Source organism: Xyrauchen texanus, chromosome 3 (genome assembly GCF_025860055.1).
Source record: "Xyrauchen texanus isolate HMW12.3.18 chromosome 3, RBS_HiC_50CHRs, whole genome shotgun sequence".
Classification (NCBI taxonomy): Eukaryota; Metazoa; Chordata; class Actinopteri; order Cypriniformes; family Catostomidae; genus Xyrauchen; species Xyrauchen texanus.
This window is the reverse complement of record NC_068278.1, coordinates 27129855-27157545: the sequence shown is the minus strand read 5'-3', so window position 1 is coordinate 27157545 and position 27691 is coordinate 27129855. Positions and strand designations below refer to the sequence as shown.

At 36.0% G+C, this 27691-nt stretch overlaps 2 protein-coding genes across 3 annotated transcripts in view; both read right to left on the bottom strand.

Moving 5' to 3' along the window:
• Window positions 1–675, bottom strand: part of dnajb5 (DnaJ heat shock protein family (Hsp40) member B5) — a 30196-nt gene extending 29521 nt beyond the window's left edge. Inside the window, exon 1 of the mRNA XM_052098341.1 lies at window positions 649–675. The gene's annotated coding sequence lies outside the window, so the exon portion shown is untranslated. The remainder of the gene's footprint in view (window positions 1–648) is intronic.
• An 8917-nt stretch (window positions 676–9592) lies between these two features.
• epg5 (ectopic P-granules autophagy protein 5 homolog (C. elegans)) overlaps window positions 9593–27691 on the bottom strand; it is a 38671-nt gene continuing 20572 nt past the window's right edge. For both annotated transcript variants that reach the window (XM_052098127.1, XM_052098136.1), the window contains exons 23-45: window positions 27172–27338; window positions 26588–26806; window positions 25074–25197; window positions 24490–24637; window positions 23759–23930; window positions 23393–23555; window positions 22963–23105; window positions 22726–22882; window positions 22211–22405; window positions 21516–21729; window positions 20728–20849; window positions 20438–20645; window positions 20272–20347; window positions 20067–20170; window positions 19738–19913; window positions 18330–18515; window positions 17880–18089; window positions 16920–17064; window positions 16342–16584; window positions 13201–13420; window positions 12779–12994; window positions 12558–12672; window positions 9593–12251 (exon numbers count right to left, since the gene is read on the bottom strand). In XM_052098127.1, the coding sequence (XP_051954087.1) occupies window positions 12069–12251; window positions 12558–12672; window positions 12779–12994; window positions 13201–13420; window positions 16342–16584; window positions 16920–17064; window positions 17880–18089; window positions 18330–18515; window positions 19738–19913; window positions 20067–20170; window positions 20272–20347; window positions 20438–20645; window positions 20728–20849; window positions 21516–21729; window positions 22211–22405; window positions 22726–22882; window positions 22963–23105; window positions 23393–23555; window positions 23759–23930; window positions 24490–24637; window positions 25074–25197; window positions 26588–26806; window positions 27172–27338 (3906 nt within the window). In that variant the 3' untranslated portion in view covers window positions 9593–12068. The remainder of the gene's footprint in view (window positions 12252–12557; window positions 12673–12778; window positions 12995–13200; window positions 13421–16341; window positions 16585–16919; window positions 17065–17879; window positions 18090–18329; window positions 18516–19737; window positions 19914–20066; window positions 20171–20271; window positions 20348–20437; window positions 20646–20727; window positions 20850–21515; window positions 21730–22210; window positions 22406–22725; window positions 22883–22962; window positions 23106–23392; window positions 23556–23758; window positions 23931–24489; window positions 24638–25073; window positions 25198–26587; window positions 26807–27171; window positions 27339–27691) is intronic.

The window sequence follows — 27691 nt, the reverse complement described above, 5'->3', positions numbered from 1 at the left end:
CCAGCAATGGGGTATGAGCTATATCTAACTGACGTCAGTTCAGACAAGCTTGACCTCTTTCTGTATTTTCAGCATAAAAATAGATTTATATTTAGTCGCGCGGATTATAAATGTCTGCACACCACCACTCAGTCAGATAGACATGCAGGGGTGAGACGGCCGAAAGATAAGGGCACATCAGAGTGAAATGAAACGGCATCCTTAAATTAGACACAGGCAAAGATGGAATGAATTCTGGACGTGTCTCAAAACCCAGTGAGATGTCAAGGTAGGAAGCTAAAGTTCACTCGGTTTTAAGACTTTTATCGAAGTGAAGACAACCATTAAAAACCAAAAGCCAGAATCTGATAACAGTCCATGATCTGTATTTACAGATATTGTCATAATATACATCACTAGCCTTCTATGAATTAAAAACCTATAACATTTCGTAATATATATTGTTGTGCTTTGGCTGCTGTAGTTTAGTAACATGTCAGTGTAAAATGAACTTAGCAAATTCCCTCCGAGTGCAACTACTAACAAAAAAACAGACTAACCTGTAAAATCTCACAATGAAATGGAAAGAATAAAGGCAGTCAATATCATTATCGATACTAGTTTCATTTGCCTTTTTGGAGGCAGACAGAATTAAAAACACAAGCTTACCGTGTGCAAGTTTCCTTCAGCTGTCTGCCGGTCAGAGCTGCACGAGTCACGACATTCTAGTCAATTCATTAAGCCACGCCCATTGATTCCATCTGACCCCACCCCCTCATACTCGACACATTCAAGCAACTTGTGCATGAATCACATCTGCCTCTGTAAAGTTAATATATCATACTAATTTCGTGAAGGGCAAATAAAAAAGCATTATTATTAAAGAGAATTAGTGGTGCAGTTTTTAATAAAAAATTAGAATGAAATGTTAATATGTTTAAGGTGAATAATATTAACTAGGCTAATAACAAATATATCCAAATAATCTTCACTTAAGTGTAATCTTCACAATGCAAAGTAAAGGGGCCCCTTTCAAAGTTAAAGATCATTTAAAGAGATAGATAGATAGAGAGAGAGAGTATGTAAACAATACTTACAATTGTGTATGTAAACACAATCATGCCAATAAAGTACTTTTAAATTGAAAAAAAAAATTGAAAAATTGAGAGAGAGAAAGAGAAAGAGAGAGAGAGAGCTCTCACAGTTTCTAACGTTGAAGAGACTTTCCTTATAATTATTTGTTAAATCATCAATAATTAACAAAAATATTTTTTGATCTGAGAAAATAAAGTTTTAAATGAATATTCCGGGTTCAATACATATTAAGCTCAATTGACACCGTTTCTGGCATAATGTCGATTACCACAAAAAATATATTTTTGACTCGTCTGTCTTTTTCTTTAAAAAAAAAATCAAGGTTACAGTGAGGCACTTACAATGGAAGTAAATGGGGCACTTTTTGGAGGGTTTAAAGGCAAAAATGTGAAGCTTATCATTTTATAAAAGCACAAATTAATTCTTCTGTTAAACTGGTGTATTATTTTATCTGTAAAGTTTTTTAAATTGTAATTTTTACAGTCATTTTAGAGTTTGTTGACATTACATCTTCATGAAAAATTGGCTTTAAGTTTGCACAGAAAAGGTTAGTAAGTAATTAATGACACTAAAATCATGTTAACACATTTTGTTTACGTCTTGTGGCTATACTTTTGAAACAGTGAGTATTTTAACATTTACGGATTGGCCCCATTCACCTCCATTGTAAGTGCCTCACTGGAACCCAGATTGTGATGGACGAGTCAATTTTCTGTAAATTTCAATGTGGTAATCAAAACTGTGTCATAAATGCTGTCTATTGAGCTTAACTCGTATTGAACATGAAATATTCTTTTAAGTTTGATTTCTTTTTATTTTGATTAATATTGCTATAATAAGTGTCCACTCACTGAAGGCACTACCGGTAAAAAAAAAAATTATTATCTGGTAAGCCATGTCTGCATAAAGCTATTTCAAAAATATGGGTTGGTGGCTTCGTTTACTTGGTCTTGTTAAAACTGCACATTTGTTTTAAATTAATTGTATAACTCATAACTGATCACAAACTCTCACTGAACCTGTAAAAGAGGGGTGCAGAAATTGTCCTTCCTTTCACAACTACAGTAATTGCCCCTATGACTCAGTCCAGATAAACAAACGGGAAAAGAGAGGTGAAGCAATTTGAATAATAAAAAGAGAAAATTACTGGAATCCATTTAATATTAATATCAATACGTCAGGCAAATTTGGGGGCGTATCTCAGACCTGAACTTCATGAATGTTGCTTCATGAAGATGATGATGAAGATTATGAAGAAGATTATTATAATGTGACTTATCTGCTGTCAAGTGGTAAGCACTGAGAAAGAATGGTAGAGAGATAGCAGAGATAGAACAAGTATGTGAATAAATAGAAATAATGCAGTATCATGGTGATTCAGAGATAATCTGCTCTTTGCCGGGACAACATAATGACCCTTCATTGCATATGCCATCATCCACATCACATCAGGTCCTCTTCACTAATAGAGACCCATGGGCACTCATGTTTCTAGTACAAAGTAGTCACGATAAGGCTGTCTGTTTAACGTTAACGCTGCAGGCGATCAGGATCTCCTCAGATGTCTGATCTCGTTCCTCTAATGTCCTTATGCAATCTACGGTATTTCTACACTCCGCCTCCATTGTGAATAGGCTGTTTACATACACTAACATCCAAGCAGTGCTGGGCAGATTGCTTGTGAATTGTAATCAGGCACTGATTACAAATTACATGAAAAAAATGCAATCATACATACATTTTGGGGGTAATCTAATCCAATTACTTTTGGATTACTTCCAACCTAATTGTATTTTATTTTATGTCACATGCATTTGAGTAGGATAATAATTTTAATATAAAAGTACAAAGAGGAAGTAGTCATATGTTAATATGTAATCATAATCTATAAAAATGAACCGTAGTCTGATAGTATTTAAAAATGTAATTGAATCAAACTACAAGTACTGTATTTTTTAATCTGATTAAGTAATCCAGATTACATATAATCTGTTACTAGCCAGCACTACATCCAAGGTACCCTTTGATTTTCATCTGTACAATTTCAATAATTTAAAGGACATTCCAGGTTCAGTACACATTAAGCTCAATCGACGGCATTTGTGGCATAGTGCTGTTTCCACAATAATTTATTTTGACCGCTCCGTCCTTTTCTTTAAAAAAGCATAAATCTGGGTTCCAGTGAAGCACATACAATGGACGTGAATGGGGCCAATCAGTAAACATTAAAATACTCAAAGTTTTAAAAGTATAGCCACAAGACGTTAACAATATGAGTGTTGTTAGTGTGATAATATCCCTTACTAACCTTTTCTGTGTAGTCATGTGTAATTTTACAACTGCAATGCCATGATGATGTAATGTCAACAAACCATAAAACAACTGTAAAATTACAATCTCAACAACTTTACAGCTTAAATGATACATGAGTTTTAACAGAAGAATTAATGTAATTGCTTTTATAAAATTATAAGCTTCACATTAGAAAATTGTCCCCATTCACTTCCATTGTAAGTGCCTTGCTGTAACCTCCATTTTTGTTTTTTAAAGAAAAGGAGAGGCAAGTCAAAATGATTTTTTGTGGTAATCAACATTATGCCAGAAATGCTGTCAATTGAGCTGAACTTTTATTGATATTCCCATTCATCCATTAACTGCTTATTTAGCAATTTCTGAATATTTCTAAAACTAGATATTTACATCAGGTTGATCCATATTATGCAATATTGTGACGGTCAGGCTTGGATTTTTACATTTTGTACAAATCTCTCTTGAAGTGGGAAGAGAGTTTTTATTATTTACTTAGTTATGTTTAAGGAGATTGGGGAGGTTTTGAATTCTTTGTAGCTTTTGTGAACTCATTATCGAGAGTAATAAATGTAAGATATCAAAAGATCTTTAGTATTTTAAAGAAAATATCAAGCAAGTTTTTTTTTTTTTTTTTTGCTGATACTCTAAATGCCTGTATTTCAATATACCTGCTGTCAACCTTTTCATTATTTTAACAGCAAAAATTATATTTAATGTTCAACACAGGTGGAGATAGAACAGTACAGGCTAACGTTTCCCTCAATAATTAAATATCCTTAAAAATTAAATCCATCCTACCATATTAATATGCAGATGTGTCAAACTAATGAGGTGTCCTACTCTAGAATAATTATTAGTATATTTCAACAAAGTTTTTTGAACAAAGTTAGCTCACCTCTTTATATAGACAGTCATGAAGCGAGAGGTGGAAGAGGAGGACCGTTGGGAATAAATGCACCTGAGTCATCAGAGTCAACATGAGTGTGGAGGAGAAATGTAAACGAATTAGTTACTCAGAGAGAGGACAGTATATTCTCAGCTCTTACAGGTGACAGCATAAGTGCAATGACTCCACATTGATAGTTAACCCTATTCACACACAAAGTTTAATAAGAGTTTTAAGGGAGGAGATGGGCATAACACAAGTGGTCAGTCAGGGAACAGTCAAATCCTAACTGGGAATATCCATTCAGGGCAGTTCATTGCTTATCATAGCAAGTTTTCGGTTGTGGTAGACCCAACTAGTTCAGCACCCTCCTAAAGGCACTTCTCAATCCAGAAATACCCAGATTAGTGTCTCTATGGCAACCGGCCGCACAGACGGTACCTTCACAGTCCATCCACCTCTTCAGCCCTCTGCATGACTAAACGAATAAATGACTTAATAAACAAACAAACAAATAATTAAATAAAATCCCACTCATATGTCAAAATAAATAATTTATTTTGGTGCAGAGGTGGCAAAAAAGTACAAGTACAGGCTCTCTTTTCTAAGTGTTCCATTGCTGCCTGAAGGACATAATTGCACCTGTATTGCAAAATGTACATCATTCCACAGTATTAGCTAAAAAATTGTCATCCCAAATGGAGAGGAGAGAGAGAAAGAGCAGTTTGAACACTGGGTGAACATATTTTACACATAAAATGTACCTTAACACCAGACAGTTTAATGGTAGCCATGACAACCGGACAAAGAGCTAGACAGAGCGTCTAGATCTCTTATGATGCACCTGTCCCTGTCACTGACTTCAATTAACTATTCAGCAAAGAGTCTGAACATCTGTCAAGGTCTATTTATTAAGGGAGATTAGTGAGGAAATGTAATGTAATTGATGATGTTCTCTGTTGTAGGTCAAGTCATACTTTTCATCAACTCACTATTCAATAAACAATTTGTCTTAAAGGGATAGTTCACCCAAAAATGAAAATTCTCTCATCATTTACTCACCCTCATGCCATACCAGATGTGTATGACACTGTGCAAGAAGTGTTTATATTTATTTATTATTTATTTTCTTCTAGAAGTAATATCATGACTCACATCATGTATAATATTTCTTCTGAAGAACACAAATTAAGATATTTAGAAGAATATATCAGTTCTGTTGGTCCAAACAATGCAAAATGTTAACGCTGCAAAAAGCACATAAAGTCAGCATAAAAGTAATTCATATTACTCCAGCGGTTTAATCCATATCTTCAGAAGTCATATGGTAGGTTTGGGTAAGAAACAGATCAATATTTGCTGTAAATTATTCTCCCCAGTAGGTTGTGATACGCATGAAGATTGTGAATCAGCAAAAACACAAGAACAAGAATGTGTAAGTTAAATTGGAGATTGATTGGGCAGGGTGGACAATTTATAGTAAAAAAGGATTTAAATATTGATCTGCTTCTAACCCGCACATATAAAATAATTTCTGAAGACATAGATTTAACCACTGGAATCATAAGGATTACATTTATGTTGACTTATGTAATTTTTTGAGCTTCTTTGAGCTATTAATATATATATATATATATAACAAATTAAGATTATATTTTTTCAAAATAACAATTCAGAAAAGGGGTAATAATTTTCTGTTCATTTAAATCACATTTGACATTTCATAACATCTTAAGTATTTTATAAACAAATGAATCTCCATTGTGATTAGATCAGTTGATGTGAGCACATTTGAACACGCTTCATACCAAATCTATTGCCCCCATGTAAGAAAAACTATGTTTAACAGGGGACTTTAGGCCTTACAACAAAGGACAATTTTACACCAAATGCTATCCTTTCACTTATTGTATAGTTATTAAAAATGTTTGAATAAACTTGAAAATACTTAATATTTTGTCATGGATCAGGAATACTTTGAAGTGTATAGTAACAAACAGATGTTAAGCACCAGAACCGACAGGCACAGGAACAGTTCTTTCCCTCAGGCTATCCATCTCATGAACAGTTAAAACTGTCCCTTTGAACAATAATTATGTGCAATACATGGCTTAGTATATTTATATTTATCCAATTCATCCCATCTCTTCTGCCATACATTCCCTTGCATCTGTATATAACAGATTTGTATTTAAATTTGCACTACGTGTATACTATGTGTATGTGTCTAGCAGGGTTGGGAGGGTTACTTTTGAAATGTATTCCTACAGATTACATACTGTAAAATGTAATTTGTTAAATATTCTGTTAGATTACTCAAGGTCAGTAACGTATTCTAAATACTTTGGATTACTTCTTCAGCACTGGTAGATTTTTTCACTTGTTTTGATTATAAAAACTCTTCCAGTACAGTAAGACAAAATACACATGTTAAAAATACATTCTCTGAAAAATCTAAATTTCTTATGCAGTGTTGTTTCTAAAACAAGATTAATCAAATTGATTTTTTTATTTTTATGAGGATTTTTAGATATTTTTTACAGGAAAACAATAAAAAATGATTATCAAGAATATTATTTTTGCCTTAATATCAAAGGTCTTACTAGGAAAAAATAAATGATGATACAATGTGAATTTTCTTGATAAAAAAAATATGATTGTGTCTGGTAACGTGCATGTAAAATGGCTAGAAATAGCATTTTAACTTTGTGTAAAGCTGACAATTTACACAAGGTTTATTTCCATTTCTTCTGCTCCAAGCTTCAATCTTACTTCTCTGTCTGCTCATATGAGTGTAACACATATATGGAAAGTGTTTCACGGCTGTTCAAATGCACTTTGGATCACGTAATCTATATGTATAAATGTTTTTAATCTGAAAAGACTAAATATTAAATGAAACAAATGACAATAAAATGCAAATTAATCTTTTCAGAAATCAAAATACTATTTTAATGTAACTGTATTCTAATTACCAATTATTTAAATTGTAACTGCAGTGGAATACAGTTACTTATAGTTTGTATTTAAATATGTAATCCTGTTACGTGTGTGTGTGTGTGTGTGTGTGTGTGTGTGTGTGTGTGTGTATATATATATATATATATATATTAGTATGGATGTATATAATTGTATATTCTATATATATATACTTTATTTTCTATTACATTTAAATTGTATTCAATTTTGTATTATTTTTGTATTATTATCTGTCTTGTTGCTGTATTTTATGCACTGGACGCTACTGTCACCAAGACAAATTCCTTGTAGCTGATTCTGAGTCTAAGGAAAGTATTTTGTTAGTTTTTGTTGCTGTTTAGTGTTTTGGAAGAAAATAAAATCAAAAGTGCCTTTTACACCTGGGGGCCTTTAGCCTCATTGTACCCTACTGTCAATCAATCAGTCAATTAAATGTCATTTGTTAATGTTTGTAGTGATTGTTTGATTTTTCTCAATAAAGCACAACAGTTCCCGCCCACTTTTTCAGCTGTCTGGTTTTCCATAGGGATTTCATAAAATCCTCCATAAAGGAGTTCAAACCAGCTGTGAATCACAAAAATAAAACTTGGATTTGAAACAAAGTATTTCAAAATCTGACCAAAAAACAAAGGACTATGCACATCATAAATAAGGGAATGAACTACAATCCCATGAAGCATTGCAAATGATGTAGCCTAATCAAACTGAAAACTAAACATATACAGCTGTTGAATATTTTTGGGACTATAGGGAAACATATTGATTTTGTTATTCACAGTGTGTAATGGAAGTGGGTGGTTGCTGCTGGGCTTTTTTTCCAGGGTTTGTCTTGTTGCATTTCTCTGCTAGATAATGGGTAGTGTAGTTTTTCACAAGGACTTCCGCTATCAAACAATTTTTTTTAATGAAATTGAAATAATACTGACTGATGGCTTCAGTAGAAGCATATACCATCGATTAACAACCTCACCGCACACTGTAGGTCTGTTTTTAAAGGTTTATATGGTATAGTTAATAATCAATTCCCCTATGAATGGCATTTTTACTTCTGGGAGCAGCCTGTTTTTGAATATGGCTGTTGTCCTTCTATTTTTATTAAACATCATCAGAAAAGGTTTTGTTCCCGCTCAAATTAAGGATACATTCCTAATGGACAGCTCAACACTCACATAATTTGATTCAGTGGACTACAGAACCAAAAGGTTACCATGATATCTCTTAGTAAGGCAGACTGTATTCAATCATCAGCAAACAGCTGATTCTATTTATCACCTTTTTGTCAAGTGTCTCAGATTATTTTGTCAGTGGCACATGAAAAATAAAATGATCAGTGCTGCCCTCTTTACCTCAGAACTTTTCTACAAGAATGAGGGTATAATACAACAGTGCTATCTATACATTTATAGCAGCACATGAACTGTACATGAGGTGAAAGGCAGTTGCTCAGGGCGGCATCTTGTGGGGGCAACACAAGATCAACAACTTTGGGGGGGTTTCATTTAGAATCACTCACCAATAGTCCAGGGCACCAAACAAGCTAGAACCGCTACTGATGTCTACTTATATCAGATGCTGTGATGGAGGGACCTTTATGTGATTAGTTATAGGGATTTTACATGAGTGCAAGAGTCACACCATTTGTATGTTATTACCTTGTTAAAAAGTGTCAAAAGCCAATTGTTCAAGCCATAAAACACTTCACATCAGGTTGAATAGATATTAAAATACTATTTCTAATCTGTTTTTATGACTAAGCCTACTATCAAAAGTAAGTAACATATGATAATATGTATGGGTTGATTAAGTAGAATGGATGGCCAGTAAAATGAGAGTGGAAATTCTGAAGCATGTTCTCATTCACTGGTAAATGACACACTGGCTCTCTTCCCCAGCTAAAACAGCTCTATGACGCAGACTGCCTCATGTTGACTGTGCCAGTTGGGGCTAAAGAGGTTGTACTGCTTTTCCAACCCTGTAAAACGTTTGTTCAATACGCTCAAGTTAGAAGCAAGTCTAAGCAAAGAGGGCTGTGAACATGCCGGGAAAGATTCTCAGATTTAATCATGGAAATGTGGCAACTAAAGTTGGCAGTTAAATTAAAAGAGATCCATCACTAACAACTGGCAGCTAAACCCCATAAGTCATGTGTTTCATTAGTGATGTATTGCAGATACGATCTCCCATGTATGTGCAATGCACTGCGAGCACATGCCCAGTTTTCACCACTGGATTTATTGTTTCTATAATATACTGGGCTTTTTACCAGTCAATGTGCAGTAATCTTCAGTTCTCCCTCATTAAAAGCACTTTGACTCTTTAACACACTAATCTGTGTAATTGGCATTGTTCACTTTAATGACTTTCATCATTACATGGAAGTAAAGAAATAATAGCAAATGTCCATTTACATTTGTGTCTTTTCACAATTGTGTGAGTTTAAATCCATTTGTTAGAGGATACACAATGTTTTTTTTACACCTGTTATAAAGGATAGTCTACACTGGAAGCGTCGAAGTAAACATGCAGAAAGTACAGACCACACTAGTACATTTTTGTTTGAAAACACATGGGTTGATCTACATTTATATCTCTCATCAACACTGGAAGGGCACTGAAAACAAAGACTTTAAAAAACGCTCTTCATAACCGCATAATTTGGAAAAGTATGTTATGAAAATGACAACAGGGTTTTCAAACTTAAACGGATAGTGTGGACGTGGCTGCAGAATTTCAAGTACGCACCCTAGTACTGAAAGTGGCATCTCAGACTCATTATTTCTGGTGGAACACAAACAATTAATTAACCCAACATGTCAAGGACCATTGGATTAAGTAATGACCAAACATTCTCCGTCACTTCATTTACTGATTTTTGAAATGTTGATGGATAATTCCAAATGCTGTCCATCATTTTGACAGATAAAAAAGAAACAAAATAGTTTTAACCTAGTACATACTTATTTTTGACCCCCCCCCCCCCCCCGACACAGCGGGAGTGTGGGATGATGAGTGTCTTTCTTCTACTCAACACAAATAAAGATAAATTTTGATAAAGTAAAACATGCTAAATATATTTTGCTATTTGCTAAAAACAAATAAAAATGAAAGTTTTTCACATCACATGAGAACATAAACACACAATTCTTTTGATTGTAGGTATTATTGACCTTGATAATCATTTACATTTACAGAGAAGAAGATCATTTGACATGAAAGAAGGGTAATCATGGCACAAGAAGTGTGAAAACACAAGAAAACAGATTACAAGGCAATACACAACATTAGACTTTTTCCAGTATACATTTATACAGACCTCTAGGTGTCAAGGTTGCTCAGTGTTGTGCTTGTTATTAAAAAAAAAAAATAATCTAACTTAAATCTGTAAATTCCACTTTTTTATGATGAAATATTTTTGTAATTTCTTATTGTTGAATGGGGAATCGATAATCTATTTGGGGACACTGAAATTGTGCACTAAAATTGCTTGATTCCTATGTAAATCCGATGTAAAAGGTTTTGATATTCATACTGAAGTATTATGTAAACCAATGAATGTTTTGGTATGAGAAAATGACCTCTGACTGTATTATAAAAGCATGCAGAGGGCCTGACTTATTAGCTTAAGTCAATAAAAACTAATTCCAAATATGGAGATAGCAGCATTCTGAAACAGTACCAAAGAATGCATTCTCTCATTCAAATTCAAATTAATAATAAAATAATTATCAAATACAGCAGTAAGCACTTTCATTCAAATTTAAATGATTATTCAAATTAATATTAGCCATCTTACTGTGGAGAAACAGAAACCTTTTGAGGCAAAAGGAATGTGTGATGTCATGTGAACGGTATTTAAGGAAGGACTTAAGCTGTGTATTGACAATCATGTCTAAGTTTGAAAATTAAGTGCACTTATCAGACAGATCACATGCAGCAGCAGCCAGTGTTCATCTAGTTTGGACATTGTTGGCCAGACCAAAACATTTTGCCGACCCCCTCATTCAAATAATACAAAATCCACAAAATATTCACTTCACAAGACTAAAATATCAAATAACCAGCCATTATTGGTTGATTTTCATGAGCTTGTAAGTACTTTAAAAAAGCTAATTAAATATAATAAAATATAGTAATAGTGAGTCTGAAGTGAAACTAAAATAAAATATAATCTTTTGTAAATTCACCAGCATGTGCACAAATGAAATGAGAGAGACGTGCTATGAGGTATAGATACTCTGACTATACTCCATGTGAATTCAATTAATTTTCTAAATCATCACCAAAATTCCTCCAACAAAGCACATCTAAATCATCCTTAAACATATCATAAAATCCTTGCTAATCTAAAATAAATTATATAACTGACTACAATAAGCTATATATTGAGAACATAAACTGTGTAAAAAACACATGACAATCCACACAAAAACGGATAGTTTTCATTAATAAAGAGTTTGATGTATTCTTTCATGTGTGGATCATCATGCATTTTCTTAATCTCGTTGAGCAAAGCAGATCTATGCACCAATTGAGGAAAAGGGCTGAAAGATAAGAGAGCCATTTTATTTAGGATCATAAACTGAATGAGCATGTACTGCAAACCATGATTTAACCTTCCTCTCTCATCTTTCTTTTCAAACCTTAGTCAAGACATCAGTGCTACAAAACTGAAACTATGTAATGGATTGCACTGGTTCTCAACATAGAGTTCTCCTTCATATCATCTGGAGTTAGGCTTCTTTCCCCAGTTTCTTTGGTGGGCTTTACAGAGCTTGATGGCAGGCATTAACTCTAACCTTGTGCTGATTATATACTGTAGCTAACGGATGATATCCAGATAGTGAAGGTCAGTGTAGAGTGCATTGATTAGCAGGGTCAAAAGACGGTTGCTGTCACGCAGGCAGTGGCCTGAATACTTGATGAACTGGCAGGCCTGGTTCACAGACACTTGCAGCTCTGAATACTGCTTATTGCTGGGCATCACTTCCAGCAAAGCTAAGGCCTGAAGACAGAGAGTAAGCATTTAAAGATGCTATAAAAATCCTTTGATTTAAAAATCACCTGATTGCCTTCACATTTCATTTTAAATAATTCTGTGATGTGATAAATTAATTTTTAAAAGTATTAATTTTTTCAACGTTCCAAAAGAATTTCATGCCATCTACCCAAATACTGTAGAAGTAAACTTAGACCAATTTAAAATGTAAAATGTAAAATGTGAGGAAGGCTAGAAATCAAATTGGCTCAATAATTTTCACATCTTGCCTGTTTATTTCACACATTTCTCTCATCCCCTGGAAACTCTTACCTGTTGGGCTTTAGCTGAGAGCTGCAGCTCTGTGCCTGCATGAAGACGCAACTGAGACTCTGAAGGCACCTGGACCAGGAGGAAAGCCATCATGCTGCGTGCAACAACCCGAAACCTGAAACAAAGTTAGAACAGACATTGTGATATGCACAATCCTTCCAATCTGGCCACCATGCCAAAAATGTAGCTTCTCCAGAAGGGAATTATCATTCTTGTCTCACCTGCTGGAAAGTGGGGATTTCCTCCCAAGGCCAATGGCTCCCAGGATGCCTGAATTCAGTCTTTCCTCGCCAAGCTGGGCCAGTCGGTTCTGGAATGCCATTAATGTGAGAATCAGAGTGTCAAGTTCACATGAGTTCTCTTGATCCACCTGGATCTGCAGAAGCTCCAAGACTTTGTGCCACCACAAGAACAGCTTTGCCTCATCGGCTGGACCACTGCAAGGACGGACAACACATTTTCTTAGGTTGTAAACAATCCTATACTAAGCACTAAATGTAAAAGGGAATTTTTTTAAGATCTCTGCAATCCTAATCTGCCTCCTATAAGGCTTCTCTATGAGTCCTTAAATGTGTGAAAGAACAGCACCAAAAGTAGATAGCAGTGCTTAAGTGTATGGATGTTAAGGTTAACAATATGTTACCTAGGAAAGACCTGGTTGATCCACGAGCTGAGCAGCACTAAAGTCTTCTTCTCATTGAGGAGGGTCTGCTCCAGGTTCAGCCTTTGTAGGATGTAGACATACAGGGTGAGATAACTACCCAGGTTCAGGCTCTCCTGGATGAAATCCTCAACAGTCAGCTCAGGAACCTGCAGGGAGACCAGAATGGGCCCCCAACCAGAGTACTGATCAACACAACCAACTGAAAGAGAGAGAAGATATTAGTAGATGATGTGTCTTCCTCAATTCCAGTTAGAATGTTCTCTTTCATACAATATCTACAACAACAAGAATGGACATTTAAAGCCAAGGTGTGTCATTTCTGCTAGCAGCACTAAGCGGAATATCAAGAACAATCACTGTTTTCTAACAGAAAAAATAAATAAAATAAAAATAAAAAATACCCATGTCTTCCAAACAGACAGTCCTGTCAAAAATTCACACCATTGGTTAAGCCAATGTTGCAGTGTTTGGCTGGAAAGGCCACTCAAACAAACAGAGCCACACTGTTTTCACTTTTAGGTGAAATCAACCTTATAAATGCTAATGTTCAGTTGTTAAGCTGGGATACGAGAAAATAATTCAAGTTTTTAAAGATTTACTGTTTCAGTGGCATACCCAGAATTAAAGGCTTATAACAAGTGTTTGGCATTATTTTAAAGAATTAATTTTTTATGATATAGATTATGATCAGCTCTTGAAGCCCAATTTTTTTCTTTTCTTTTTTTTTTCCTGATTTGACATTATATACCTCAGGGTGTAAATAAGGTGGCTCCGAAAAACTGCTTTTGTTTTGTTTCTTATCATGTCTCCTGTAACGGATTCAAATTTTGTTTTGATATGACAAGGCATTCAAAAGTTATAGCATTACAAAAATAATTTATACTAGTGTCCAAAAACATCTTTTAAGTGTCCAAATGCCTCTCCAAACAAATAGTGAGTTACATTCTGTGCCATTTGAGTCATCATTGAGTCTGTGTCATGTACTTGGCACCATCAGCTGGTGGCCATATGCAATTAGAGTGATTGATCACATGACTCTCTGCTGTGTATATGGAAGACTATCACCACTGGTTGGAGCAATCTGAACCCAATCTGATTGGTTTATCGTTTCATGACGCAACAGCTTTTCCAATGAAGTGACATCATCTGATGCAGGAAAGTTATCATGTTTGTAGCCAGATAGCAAGATGCTGTATAAATATAGTGCTTTGTGTGAGTTATCTAATGCATCCGATTACTTTGTGTTGGCTTGTTTTAAAGATAATCGTCTTCTCTTAGTAATGGTATGTTTTATGTTCCGTTTATTTTTTGTTATAAGTGAAAACGTGGCATATAAGCAACACCTGTTCACATGAAACATGTACAGTTGAATTCAGAAGTTTACATACTCCAAATACATATAAACTCACAATTCCTGACATTTAATAGTAGTAAACATTCCCTGTCTTAGGTCAGTTAGGATCACTACTTTAAGAATATGAAATGTCAGAATAATAGTAGAGAGAATGATGTATTTCAGCTTTTATTTCTTTCATCACATTCCCAGTGGGTCAGAAGTTTACATACACTTTGTTAGTATTTGGTAGCATTGCCTTTGTTTACTTTGGTCAAACATTTGGGTAGCCTTCTACAAGCTTCTCACAATAAGCTACTGGAATTTTGGCCCATTCCTCAAGACAGAACTGTTTAACAGGTTTGTAGGCCTCCTTGCTTGCACACGCTTTTTCAGCTCTGCCCACAAATTTTCGATTGGATTGAGGTCAGGGCTTTGTGATGGCCACTCCAATACCTTGATTCTGTTGTCCTTAAGCAATTGTGCCACAACTTTGGAGGTATGCTTGGGGTCATTGTCCATTTTGAAGACCCATTTTTAACTACCAAGCTTTAACTTCCTGGCTAATGTCTTGAGATGTTGCTTCAATATATTCACATAATTTTCCTTCCTCATGATGCCATCTCTTTTGTGAAGTGCACCAGTCCCTCCTCCAGCAAAGCACCCCCACAACATGATGCTGCCACCCTCATGCTTCACGGTTGAGATGGTGTTCTTTGGCTTGCAAGCCTCACCCATTTTTCCTCCAAACATAACGATGGTCATTATGGCCAAAAAGTTCAAGATTTATTTAATCAGACCAGAGGACATTTATCCAAAAAAGATCTCTGTTTCCGTGCAAACTGTATTCTGGCTTTTTTATGGCGGTTTTGGAGCATTGGCTTCTTCCTTACTGAGCAGCATTTCAGGTTATATCAATATATGACTAGTTTTACTGTGTTTTTTGGCTGATGTCTTTTGATTTTCCCATGATGTCAAGTGAAGAGGCACTGAGTTTGAAGCAAGGCCTTAAAATACATCCACAGGTACACCTGCAATTCAGTACACCTTTCAGAAGCTAATTGCCTAATTGTCTAAAGACTTTTCATAATTTTTTGGAATTTTCCAAGCTGATTAAAGGCATAGTTAACTTAGTGTATATTAAACTTCTGACCCACTGGAATTGCGATATAGTCAAATTAAAAGTGAAACAATCTTTCTGTAAACAATTGTTGGAAAAATTACTTATGTCATGCACAAAGTAGATGTCCTAAACGACTTTACAAATCTATAGTTTGCTAATATTAAATCTGTGGATTCATTAAAAAATTTGTTTATGTGGAAAATATGTAGAGTGGAAAATGTTTACTAAATGATCAAAATGGAACACTTCTGATTTGTCTGCAAATTTCAAAGCACTTTTGATTTGGTCATAATGCCTAAATGCATTGTAAAGTACACCTTCGAAGCTTTAAAATGATATTTTGTGTTGGTCAAGACTGTAGTTATTAATATTTAGAAAATTGTTTCTTTTTTCTCATGGGCACATCCAAGCTTAGAGTTAAACAGAGAAAATATTACACTAATCAGCTTTAAAACAGTTATATACTGGAGAATACTAGAACTCACAGACTCATAATCACTAGATATTAAACTAGACAAATGTGAACATGTTTTGATGCAGTTCTAATGTTTGCTTTAATGAATCAAGCCAATGATTAGGCAAAAGTTGTCTAATTGCTAAAGTGTTACACAGGAAGAGTGTTTAACATCTATGACTTTGCAGAAAGAGTTTGAGCTATTATTACCATCAGTGAAGTAGGAGAGAATACAGGCCTCAGTTGTGCGTGCCATATGACGCACTGAGGCCAGACATCTGCAAGCAGCGGTTAGCAGGGGGAGAACCAAAGGACCCCGAGCTCTCTTTTCCACCCAGGAATGGAGTTTAGTCCCGAGTCCCTCTGCAGTAGAAATGCCAGCTTCATTCAGCAGAGTCAGCATCTTAGCAAACAGACTGCACGTGGCCATGTGCCTCTGCTGAGGGTCTGTCTCTATATGGCACAACATACAGTCATGTTAGCCTGATATCACATCAATCAAACACAGATATTGGTGCAGTTTTTTTGGTTTGTAACCAGAACCTTTAAGATATTTGAATAACTGCTAGAATATTTTCATGGCAAGGTCTAATCAAATGTGTCCATGTGTATCTGTATGGCTGTAGCAGCAGGTAAAACACTGCAAAGTAAATCAGTTCCACTAAAAACATTAAAACAAACAAAAAATCTAGATAACCTAGTTGACCTCACTAATCAGTTAGTTGGAAAACTAGTTGATTATTATGACCTATTCCTAATATGAAATAGCGAGGAACTAGTCTCCTCACCAGGAGGGTTAAAAAGGGCAATGTACTCCAGTAATTTCTCCATTTCTGTCTCCAGAGACGCCAGACTGATGTTCCCATTCTGATCCAGAGAGGTCAGGAACTGCACCATGAGGTGAAGGAAGGCTTGACACTTTAAAGTCATGTCCTAACAGGAAAAAAATACAATAGTTAAACATCATGATGTTGTGAAGATGTAGTTCAAATGGTAAATGGTTTGCACTTATATAGTGCCTTTTTAACCTTAACGTTATTCAAAGCGCTTTACACTGTGTCTCATTCACCCATTCACACACACATTCATACACCAATGGCGGCAGAACTGCCATGTAAGGTGCTAGACTGCCATTGGGAGCAACTTGGGGTTCAGTGTCTTGCCCAAGGACACTTCGGCATGTGGAGTCATGTGGGCCGGGATTCGAACCACCAACCCTGCGATTAATGGCCGACCCGCTCTACCAACTGAGCCACAGCCGCCCAGTAGTTCAAATGTTCAAAGTTACGTTCCATTTCAATACCCAAAAAATCGATTGACAAGCGCAGTTTTCTTTACTGTGTAGATGTATTTCCAAGTTTGGGCAGAACATATCAAAGGACTTGTTACTTTTTCTGACAACCTACTCAACGATGTACTGCTTTTTGCAAACTGTGTAGCAGGGAAGAATGCATAATCAGATGAAGTGCACGATTTGCTACTCGCAAATTGGTTTGCTTATGGTATTAGATGGAGGGACACTCTTATTCTTGAGAGCATTTGATTGGACAAATATCTATGTAGTGCAAAAAGAATCATGAATATTTTTGATAAATCTTTAAAAGAGAAACATTTACTAAAGGTACATCTTACCAACTTTTTATCAAGCATTCAGATAGCACTAAATCTAATTGATATGTACTAAAAGTTACATATCAAATAGTATGGAATATTGCCAAAATGAATTTGACTATTGTGTTTCAGCTAACCTTGTGATGCATTGGCTGTGTGGGCAGCCCAAATCCAGCAGCCATTCGAAGCAATATGATGACTTGTTGTGAAGAAGTGTCACGACTGAGAACAAGGGAGGATGGATAATGTGTGCTAACATAACGCATGATGTTTTCATATGAAGGAAAATCCACTAGATGCCAAGGCAGAGAAGATGACTGACCAAGTAGATTTAGGACAGGGGACTCCTGCACAGAAGCACAACATTATAGATGAATCTCTATAAGCACCTTTGAAGACTGTTACAGTGTTTCCCAACCCTGTTCCTGGTGGCCCCCCAACAGTACATATTTTGTATGTCTGCCTTATTTGACACAGCTCTACTAAAAAGATGCGTTGAAGGTTATTTGCTTACAGAGACATCAAAAATGTGTAATGTTGAGGGGGCCTCTAAGAGAAGTATGGGCACCACCAAAAAAAACACTTACAGGTTTGTTGAGAGGAAGATCTTCTTTGGCCAGGAACACCATCAGGTAGAGGAGGGAGACCACCATAGTCTGAGCCGAGGGGCTCGGCTGTGGGCTGAGAGCATCACTCAATGTACTGACCCAGTTCACCTCACACAGCAGCTCTCCCATAAACAGGAAACAGCTCTTTGGACTTCCCCTTTCCACCTGAACAGCATGATATACAATTAGCATGAAATAAATTAATGAAAACCATAAAATGAAGCTCACTTATTTGGACATTCACACATTAAAGTTTACAGACTGAAATATATCCACTATCAGTGTTTCTTAACAGTTATTAGAGTAAAGGTATTTTAATCTTAAAAGGCTTAAACCCATCATCATCTCTGAATCTTTTTTCAAACTAAAGTACCTTGAAAGTGACCAAATGTCTCCTTATGTAAAGGGTCTAGACCAGGGGTCTCATTTGAGTTCCCCTGGAACCAATAGCCAGCCCTATTTGGATGTGATTAGTTTTCCGGACAAGATTAGTTTACAAGATGTCTGTAATGTTAAGTTTTGATTCACACAGGACAAGGGATGTCTGTAGAGACCCCAGAGATGCGTACACTCACTACATTTACAAACTGATGTTGCAGATTAATCATCAAGAAACATAACCATTTACTGTAGCCTATCTGGGATTATTAGAAGAAATTAATTGGAATACCTGGAGTACTTGCCTAAATACAACATAACTGGTGACAATAGTGATCCTATATTTCACTCTTGAATTAAAAATATGGACGATCCGTTCACATTATGTATTTTTATTATCCTCCCGAAAATATGTTCTGAAATGAGAGGCTGCAGTGTCCGAGCAACACTAATACTCCTTGGGTGTTTTATAGAAGGTAAAAAATGCAGAAATCTTCATACCGATGCAGGAAAGTGCAAGTCCAGAAAAATAACAGATGGCTGATGATCAAATTTGTTATTAGTTAGCTAATATTAGCACTGTATCAAAACATTTGACAGCTTATCCTAATGCCTCCTGTTAATTGTTTAAAATAATTTTACAGTTAATAAGACATTTTAAGTTAATTTTCTATACAGTTAATTGTTTTGATTAAATTCATTTAAAATATGTTTTAGTGTACAGTTTAACAATTTGAGACTGAATTTCTACTTTAAAATGTCATTGATGACATTCACATTGATATGTCACCCACCTCTGGTCTTTCAACAAATCGCACTGACAAAAATGTATTTGTGGACAGGTTCAAGGATAAACTATCCATATAAAATATATCTTGCGTGCCGAATGTGGCCCACAAGCTGGTATTCTGAGACCTTGCTGTAATTTGTTTTAAAACACAGTACATTCTAAACCTAAACCTAACATAAGTCAGTAGTGCAAGTCATCCAAGTTTTGTGAGCCTCTCACATTGAAAAACTTGTTCATAAGCGTCTGGTCTGGATGCAGGTCCTTCCACGGCAGACGGCAGTACGCAGTGTGGTAAGTGTACAGCAGGTACTCTGGCATCTTGGGAGAAGTGCAGGTCTCACAGTAATGCATGAGATGGAGCCACAGAGCTCCTCTTTGTCCTGGCAACAAGTGATCTGCAACCAAAAAGAAATAGATCTAATGATATGGACAGGAACTAAACAGTCAATTCAACAGCTAAACATTTTTTTTCATCTTTTGCTGTCAGCAGAATATAGCTGAATAAATCATAACATTTGTGTGCTGTCCTGCTTTCCAAGTTTGTTTACCTTTGAATTTCTCATGCAAAGTCTCTGTCAAGTGAGCATATAAGCTCACTAAGCCTGCTGCAGCTGTGGCATCTGATTCAAGCCATGGTGAACAGCGAGGTTGACTATGAGACACACAAGAAAAGCTTGTTATGAGATGTGTTACTTATAATTTATGTCATCAGTGTTTTCATGACCCAAATCACTGTGCATCATCAGAGCATACCTGGTGCTGTCAGTGTCAAGGACTAGAATCCATGGTTCAAAAAGTTTTGCCATTTTTGCATGTAGGATTTCAAGAGCTACATTAAATAAAGGAATCAAATAAATTATTTGTAAAACACAAATAGCTGTTATGCATAATAGACCTATATTTGGAAATATATTTGTACCTTTGACAAGTTTTGGACTTCCTACTGATACTTTGCTACAGTTGTTTAGTTCCAGATCAATGACATAGTTAATCAGATCTTCCCAAAACACCTTGACTTCTTCAATGTACGGCCCCCATTTTGAGAGCAGACCGAAACTCCTGAAGTCCATGTTAGACAAACGAAGCTTCAGGAAGAACTTGGAAAGCCACTCAATTGTCTCATCCACCTAGAAAAATAATAATTTTAATTATAAGCAACACCAGACACTAACAGAGCTTGTATAATAAATGAAAGGTGTGTTATGTTACCTGTTGAGGGGAGAGGAGGATGGAGCGGGTTTTTGCTGTCTTTATTTTAGGGTGAGAAGAGCAGCCCAATACTCGCAGTGATGCTCTCCAGCAGTCTGGACTGAGAAGTTGCTCAGAAGAGCCTGTGGGATAGAGAACACAGTCAATGTTTTTAAGCACAAATTGTATTTTATTTTATTACAAGTATATAAACACAGTTTCACTAACCCAAACCCTTCATTTGTCTTATGCTTATTAATTATGCACAGAAAAGCTAAAGAGAGGAACACAGAAATAATAAGAAATTCAACTAACTGATCAAATTCATTCATAATCAAACCTTCCAAACAAAACCAAGTGTGGACAGATAAAGACATAATCCACTTTACAGTTATAAATGTAATTTAGTGGAAAATGTATTATTCATATTACTCAGTTAAAGCATAGTTTTTACTCATTTCAATAAAAACAAGACAGGGAAAGCAACCAATAAAAGACATCAAAGCAGACAGATCAGGAGATAGGCTGCATAAAGAGATGGCAGACAAGGACAACAGTCATTTGACCATTAGAAAATTGTCAGTGGCATTACCAGGAATACAACAGGGGCCATGAATAGCAACCCGAAAGTTAGGGTTGCAAGTAAATTGAAAGGAACACTGAATCATTATAAATAAATAATTAAATAATTTTTTTTTTTTTTTTTAATTAATAAATAAAATTTGTAATTTGGATGATTTAACATGGAACCATTCAAATCCAAAGAACACATAAATGAATGTGGTTCAAAGAGAGAGAGAGAGACGTACTCTGCATGAGTAAACGCAGGAAGTCGCTGTAGTGGTCAGGAAACTGGTAAAGCAGCATTTCAGTCCAGTGTTTGCAGAAGATGTTGAAGGGCATGAGGACTTCTGGCTCAGGATTCAGTCCACAGATGCAGAGAGCCTGATGAATGATCGTCATCAGTCGGCTGCGCTCAGGGAACGGAGGCTGCGCCGCAGACAGCCACTGCGTCATGTCAAACTAGAAACATAGAACAGATTACTCAAAGTTATAGTATTAAACTCTCTAAAGAGAAAAGTGAGCTAAACATTCAAATGCAAAAAAGTAGAGAAATCTAAATCTCAGAGAGGACAAAGGAAAGATCTGGATCTGAGGTGGTTTATGGATTGTGATCGTTTTATCCACTTAAATAAGACCGTTTGATGCTTTAACTATTTTTGCATAAAAACACTTTATAAAATACATTCAAGGTTTTGATATGGAAATCGACATAAATAAAAACAGCACTGGCTCACACCCTAATGAACAAAACATTCAAATCTACTCCGGACCCAATGAAACAAATACAGTATATCTTAAATAAGAAGAGAATAAAAATAAAAATGTATTTTAGCATTTAGCATATATTATTTTCCAAACTCTATTGTGATCTAAAGAATTTTAAACATAACTTAAAGTAGTGATACATTTAGCATTTTCTATATTCATAAATGTGAATTACTTTAGTGAGGAGCATAAAAATGACGTCACCGCTGTCTGTGTGGAGGGTGTTGACCACTTCCTCATACAGAGAGACCAGCTCTGCAGGAGAGGCATTTGGGGTGAAGTAGGGTGACAGAAGGTTACACAGGTGCCTGTTGAGCAGGATGGTCTTCAGCATATGCTTACATTCTGATTGGACGTCCCGGATAAAGACCTAAAGTCACAGATACACAAGTGTTTTACACTTTAAAAGGTACATTCAAAAAACATAAAAACTTCTAGCCATTATCGCTCATACAATAAATTAACAGCTTTTATTAGGCTACTGATATGACTTGAATCTTCATCTTATGTGAGTGGTCATGAATTTAAACATATTTTCCAAAAGCACAGTATAGGTAATACTTCGAGAGAAAAAAAAAACTGTGTACACCTTTTAAATATTCTGCTGTCAAGGTTTGAAATTAAGGCTAATATTACGTTAGATGTTGCAAAATAGCAATAAAGTCCTTCTGAACATAGGGAAGAAAATACCTGACCCAGGATCTCAATACAGGAAGTTAAGAACTGGCGAGTCGGTGGATGTCTCTGTGTGTCCTCGCATACAAAAGACACTATCTGATAGAAAGCAGCGATGCCCACCTTTAGTATACCAGGGGATGCATTTAATTTGTAAGCATTAACCAAGGCCCTAAACAAGAAAACAAATCACATTCACATTTGGTGACATAAATGTAGAAAGTGTGGATGATGAGCTGAGTGGGAACTTACGTGATGAAGTTCTCTGTGTGCACAGCTGCCTCAGCCAGACTCTGAGGAGGAGCTTTGACTCCGTCAGCCTGCAGCTGTTCAATATCACTCTTAAGACCCTGGATCTGATTCTGCACTGGATTCAGTTTATGCATTCTTGAGTACTGCAAGACACAATGAGAGAGAATAAAGCGTATGAGGGAAATTATTGTCATTGATTCATTATTTAGCAGGAAATAGGTGCAATGGGGTCTGGACACAGGCTGAATTTGAACCCGCATCACCCACATAAACAACAAGGCTCAATGTGTCTGAAACAGCTAACAGCTAGACCATGTTTCTAACTGGAATATATTCAAGATATTTGGTTGATTCTTCAAATAATTATTTCAATTCCCCCCCTTTTAGAAGAGCGTAGATCAGATGGTGAGAAGTGAAGACATCGGTTTACCTTAACAGTGATATGTGCAGGACCCTGACAGGGCAGTCCTCCTTTACCTCGGCACTCTAACTGCATTGAGAGCTGGTCTTCTTGGTTTATGTAGAGCTGAGGCAACACCTCCAACAGTTCATTGTCTAGAGCGACCTGTTGTGTTTCCCGCACCGTTGCCAATCTAAAGAGAAAACACAGTGGGAGTGATTTACGACAACATTTAGCAAATACAGAGCAGAGGCTTCAGACATTATTTGTGACACTGGAGTCTTATTTATCATGCATTAAAAACATTAACGAGCACGTATCTTCAGTAAAGAATATACAGATCCATTAAGTTCCATCATACTCAAAGCGAGTGGGTGCTCACACATAGAGTCTTACTTGGCTTGATGCTGAAGTTTGGCAAGGTCTTCCTGAATTAAGAGAGTGGAGATTTTCTCATCTGACAGGCTCTCAGTGGGAATGTCAGGCACTGGGGCTTTCATTGGCACAAGCGACAGCGCCCCCTGGGGGGCATCATGCTTTCTCAGGTGAGTGAGAATACGTTCCCTTGCTGTAAAAGGAAAGTTGATTAATGCTGCAACCTTATTAAGCATGAGGCATAATCAGTGGAATCGTCACAGGCTAATTAATCTGTAATGAATTAGCAAATATTACGGGGTTTCAGTTGTCAAATAAAATATAGAAAAATTTATATTATTCTTTTTGCTATCCAGAATTATAACTATAGACTGATAAAAATGTTTTTGACATACTCCTAAAGAGAAATCGAAAAAAACTGTTTCATTAAGGTTGTATTCGTAACCAGTTAAGACAATAGTTAACATTAATTAATAATGAACAATATTTTGGAACATTTGGAATGTTAATTTCTTCATAAATTAATACAATTAAGTTGTATATGTTAACATAGTTAATGCATTATGTACTAACATGAAATAACAATAAACAATAGTTTTTTGGAAAAAATGTTTGTTCACGAAATCCTTTGATTTACTAATGTTATTTGATAGAACCATATTGTAAACCAAAAAAATCTAACTTTCATATTGTGATCAATCAGAAAATCCAGACATCAGTGTGTCATTGTGAGTGAACAGTGGGTTCAGTACCAGCTAGAGGATTGATGAAGTCAGTGAAGATGGAAGAGCTGGTGTTCTGGGAAAGTGCAGGTTCACTCTTGACCTTTGACCACAGACTGATCACTTCCTGCAGCTCATGCTGGACTCGCTCAATGTCCACATGCTCCATCCACACCTCCTACAAGTGAAGTCACACACAGACTTTTCTCAGATCAGATTTCACAATGTTTTGTCATAAACATCTTCAGGAACATCTAAAAATGGTACATCCAACTAATGTGATATTTATCAATAAAATGTTGTGATGGCCTTTTTTTCTAGATTGATACAGGGTTAATGTTTAAATGTCTTCTAGCTCTGAGTTTCACTACATGTGTTTAGTTTTTGTGTTCAGCTACCACCACCACCTTTTGGGGCTATCCAACATTTTCCAAAATTTGCTAAATTTCCAAAGAAATTACAACTACATTGAGAGACATCTAAAACATAGTATGACCTTTTCAATTTACACAAGAGGGGTGGTTTTATTTGTATTCAAAACAACCCACTTTTTCCTTTAAATGGCACACAGTCCTCTTAAAAAATAAAGACTTCATTTGTTCTGCCAGACTCACCTGCTGACGCTGCATGATTTTGGCTAAGCGGTGGGTGTCATAATGCTTTGGCAAAGAGGGCAAGTAAATTTCCTGTTTCTGAAGGTTTTCATCATCCAACCACAAAGCAAATACATTGAAGAGCCTGAACAATGAGAGTAAGATGTTTAAAAAACATTGCACTATAAATGCTAAAGTTGTCATTACTAGAAAAATCAAGTTGTCTTAATTAAACATTACTTAAAATTTAAAGTTTTGGGCTCACAACTCAAATATCAATGCTCCTTGAACAAAATTATCTTAAAAATCAATAGACTTAAGATTTTAAATGTTAGTAACTCAAAGGATTATGTTCAAAATTGAGGCTATGGGGAATACATATAATATTTAAACTAAAACTAAAATTAAGATGAAAACTACTGATTTAAAAACAAAACTGAAATAAAAATAAATATTGCAAAGTAAATGAAAACTAGAACTAAATGAAACTAACAAAAAATAACAAGTAAAAATATAGCTGAAAGCAGCAATCCCGGGGTCATTTTGAAGCCATATCGGCAACATGAGCGGCCAAAGAAGCATCAAGACACGTTTTAATGCCTTATAATATACATTGAGCAGTTTTAGGGGTGGGCGATATTATGATATATGCCAATGTTATAAATGATTACATTATGTAAATATATGCAGACATATAAGTGCCCCTTGCCCCTCAGTGGGCAAGACTGCCTGAAGTTAGTAACATCTGAGAGCGACGAAGAAAACTTGAATGACTATGGAAATACAGAGCAGGATGTGGTTGATGTTTAAGAGTTATTAAGAAAGCATTAAGCTTCAAAAGAGAGAACAATTTAATATTACAGTATCTTGGGTGCATGCCTGAGCGGTCAAAGGTATTTATTAAATGCAAGTATTCATGTAAAATGGTCGATTTTGTCCTAAACTAATGTAAACAGTTTCCAAAAATACAGTAAGCATAAAGCTAAAGAAGCATGATAATTTCAAGTCAAAATCCAATGAACGCAGTAGGAGTTGGAAAGAGTATGCCTTCAATGAAATTCAAAATGATGGACAGGCAATAGGGCAGACCATGGAAAATATGGCATCACTGTCATCGCCATAACCCAATAAACCAGACAAGACCAGTCTCATGAACATAGGCTAAAATATTTGATAATAAGCCAAATAATTCATAATTTTAGGCCACGCTATGAGCAATAAAAGCTATTTTTCATATTTTAATACCAGTAGGTGACACTGTTCTCGAAACTGCTCAGGTACGATCAGGGCATGATGCTATCACATGTAACAAGTTTCGTTTTAATAAGCCAAAGCATTGCCAAGATACGTGCTTACAATCAAATTCACTGTTGACTGGCAATTGGCGGTCATGTTCCTCAAGATACACAACTGTTTTATGAACAATGATTGCAAGTCTGACAAAGACACTTCACAACACAAAGAATCAACAGGACACACAACTTATAATGTCAACAGAATAATGGATGTTGAGACAGCAAAACTGGGTCCATTACCGCACAAATTCAGTGTGCAGCTCAGGAGATGTGATGGGGGTCCCTGGGGTTAGCAGACCATCACTGGATTCACCAGATGGACAAGGCACCTTCAGAACCTTGCTAGCAGCATGGTGGAAATCAGACACCTCAACTAGCCGCTGTCGGAGGCTCTTCAGCAAGGAGAGATGGGCGGCACTCTGGAAATAACGCCTGCCAATACAACCTTTCACCTCCAGCCTGGTAATAGCCAAGAAAACATTTGTCAAGAGATTGGAAATACCAATAATGAATCACATTAAGACATGCTTCTGTTAAATTAAAACATTCAGTACTGTTTCACAAAGCTTAAAGCAAAGTCTGGTGAAATATGAAATTTGTGGAAGTATGTGCACATCTTCATTCGTACTATGTAACAACACATTGTTGAATAAGCATAGCATGAAGATAAATCTAAAGTTGAAAGTCTCTGGCTGCCTCATGACCCAGATGACTCAGAACCCAGCAAGATAATAGGTACTGAATCACAATAGCAATACAATAACAAGCGAAACAAATAACAATTATGTAACCGTTAACAAAAGGAAAGGATGACTCTAACACACCCAAACTCTGGTCCAGGTTGACGGAAGTAAAGTTGAAGGAATTTCTGCCACACCAAAGGCAGGAGCGGGTGATCTGCAGGTGTAACTAGAGCCTGTTGAGCCCAGCGATAGATCATCAGCCTCTGCACGGAGGGGACAACTTGAAGCTTGAGACGCACCTGGGCTTTCTGACAAGCCGGAAACAAAGAGGACAATTAATACATATAAAATATTTAAAGAAACAATTGTTAAAATGACTTGTTTACAAATGTCTCCAATAAGACCATCAAAAGACAGGATGAAAGTAAACTTCACCCCAAAATGAAAATTCTGACATAATTTACTCATCCTCATATTATTTCAAACCATATGACTTTCTTTCTTCCGTGAAACACAAGATGTTAGAATGTTACGGACTGACAGCCTCAGTTGCTTAAATTGCATTTTTGTTCCATACAATAAAAATGAATGGAGACTGAAGATGTCATTCTGATGTCAACATTTGTTGTGTTTCACAGAAAAAAAGAAAGTAATACAGGTT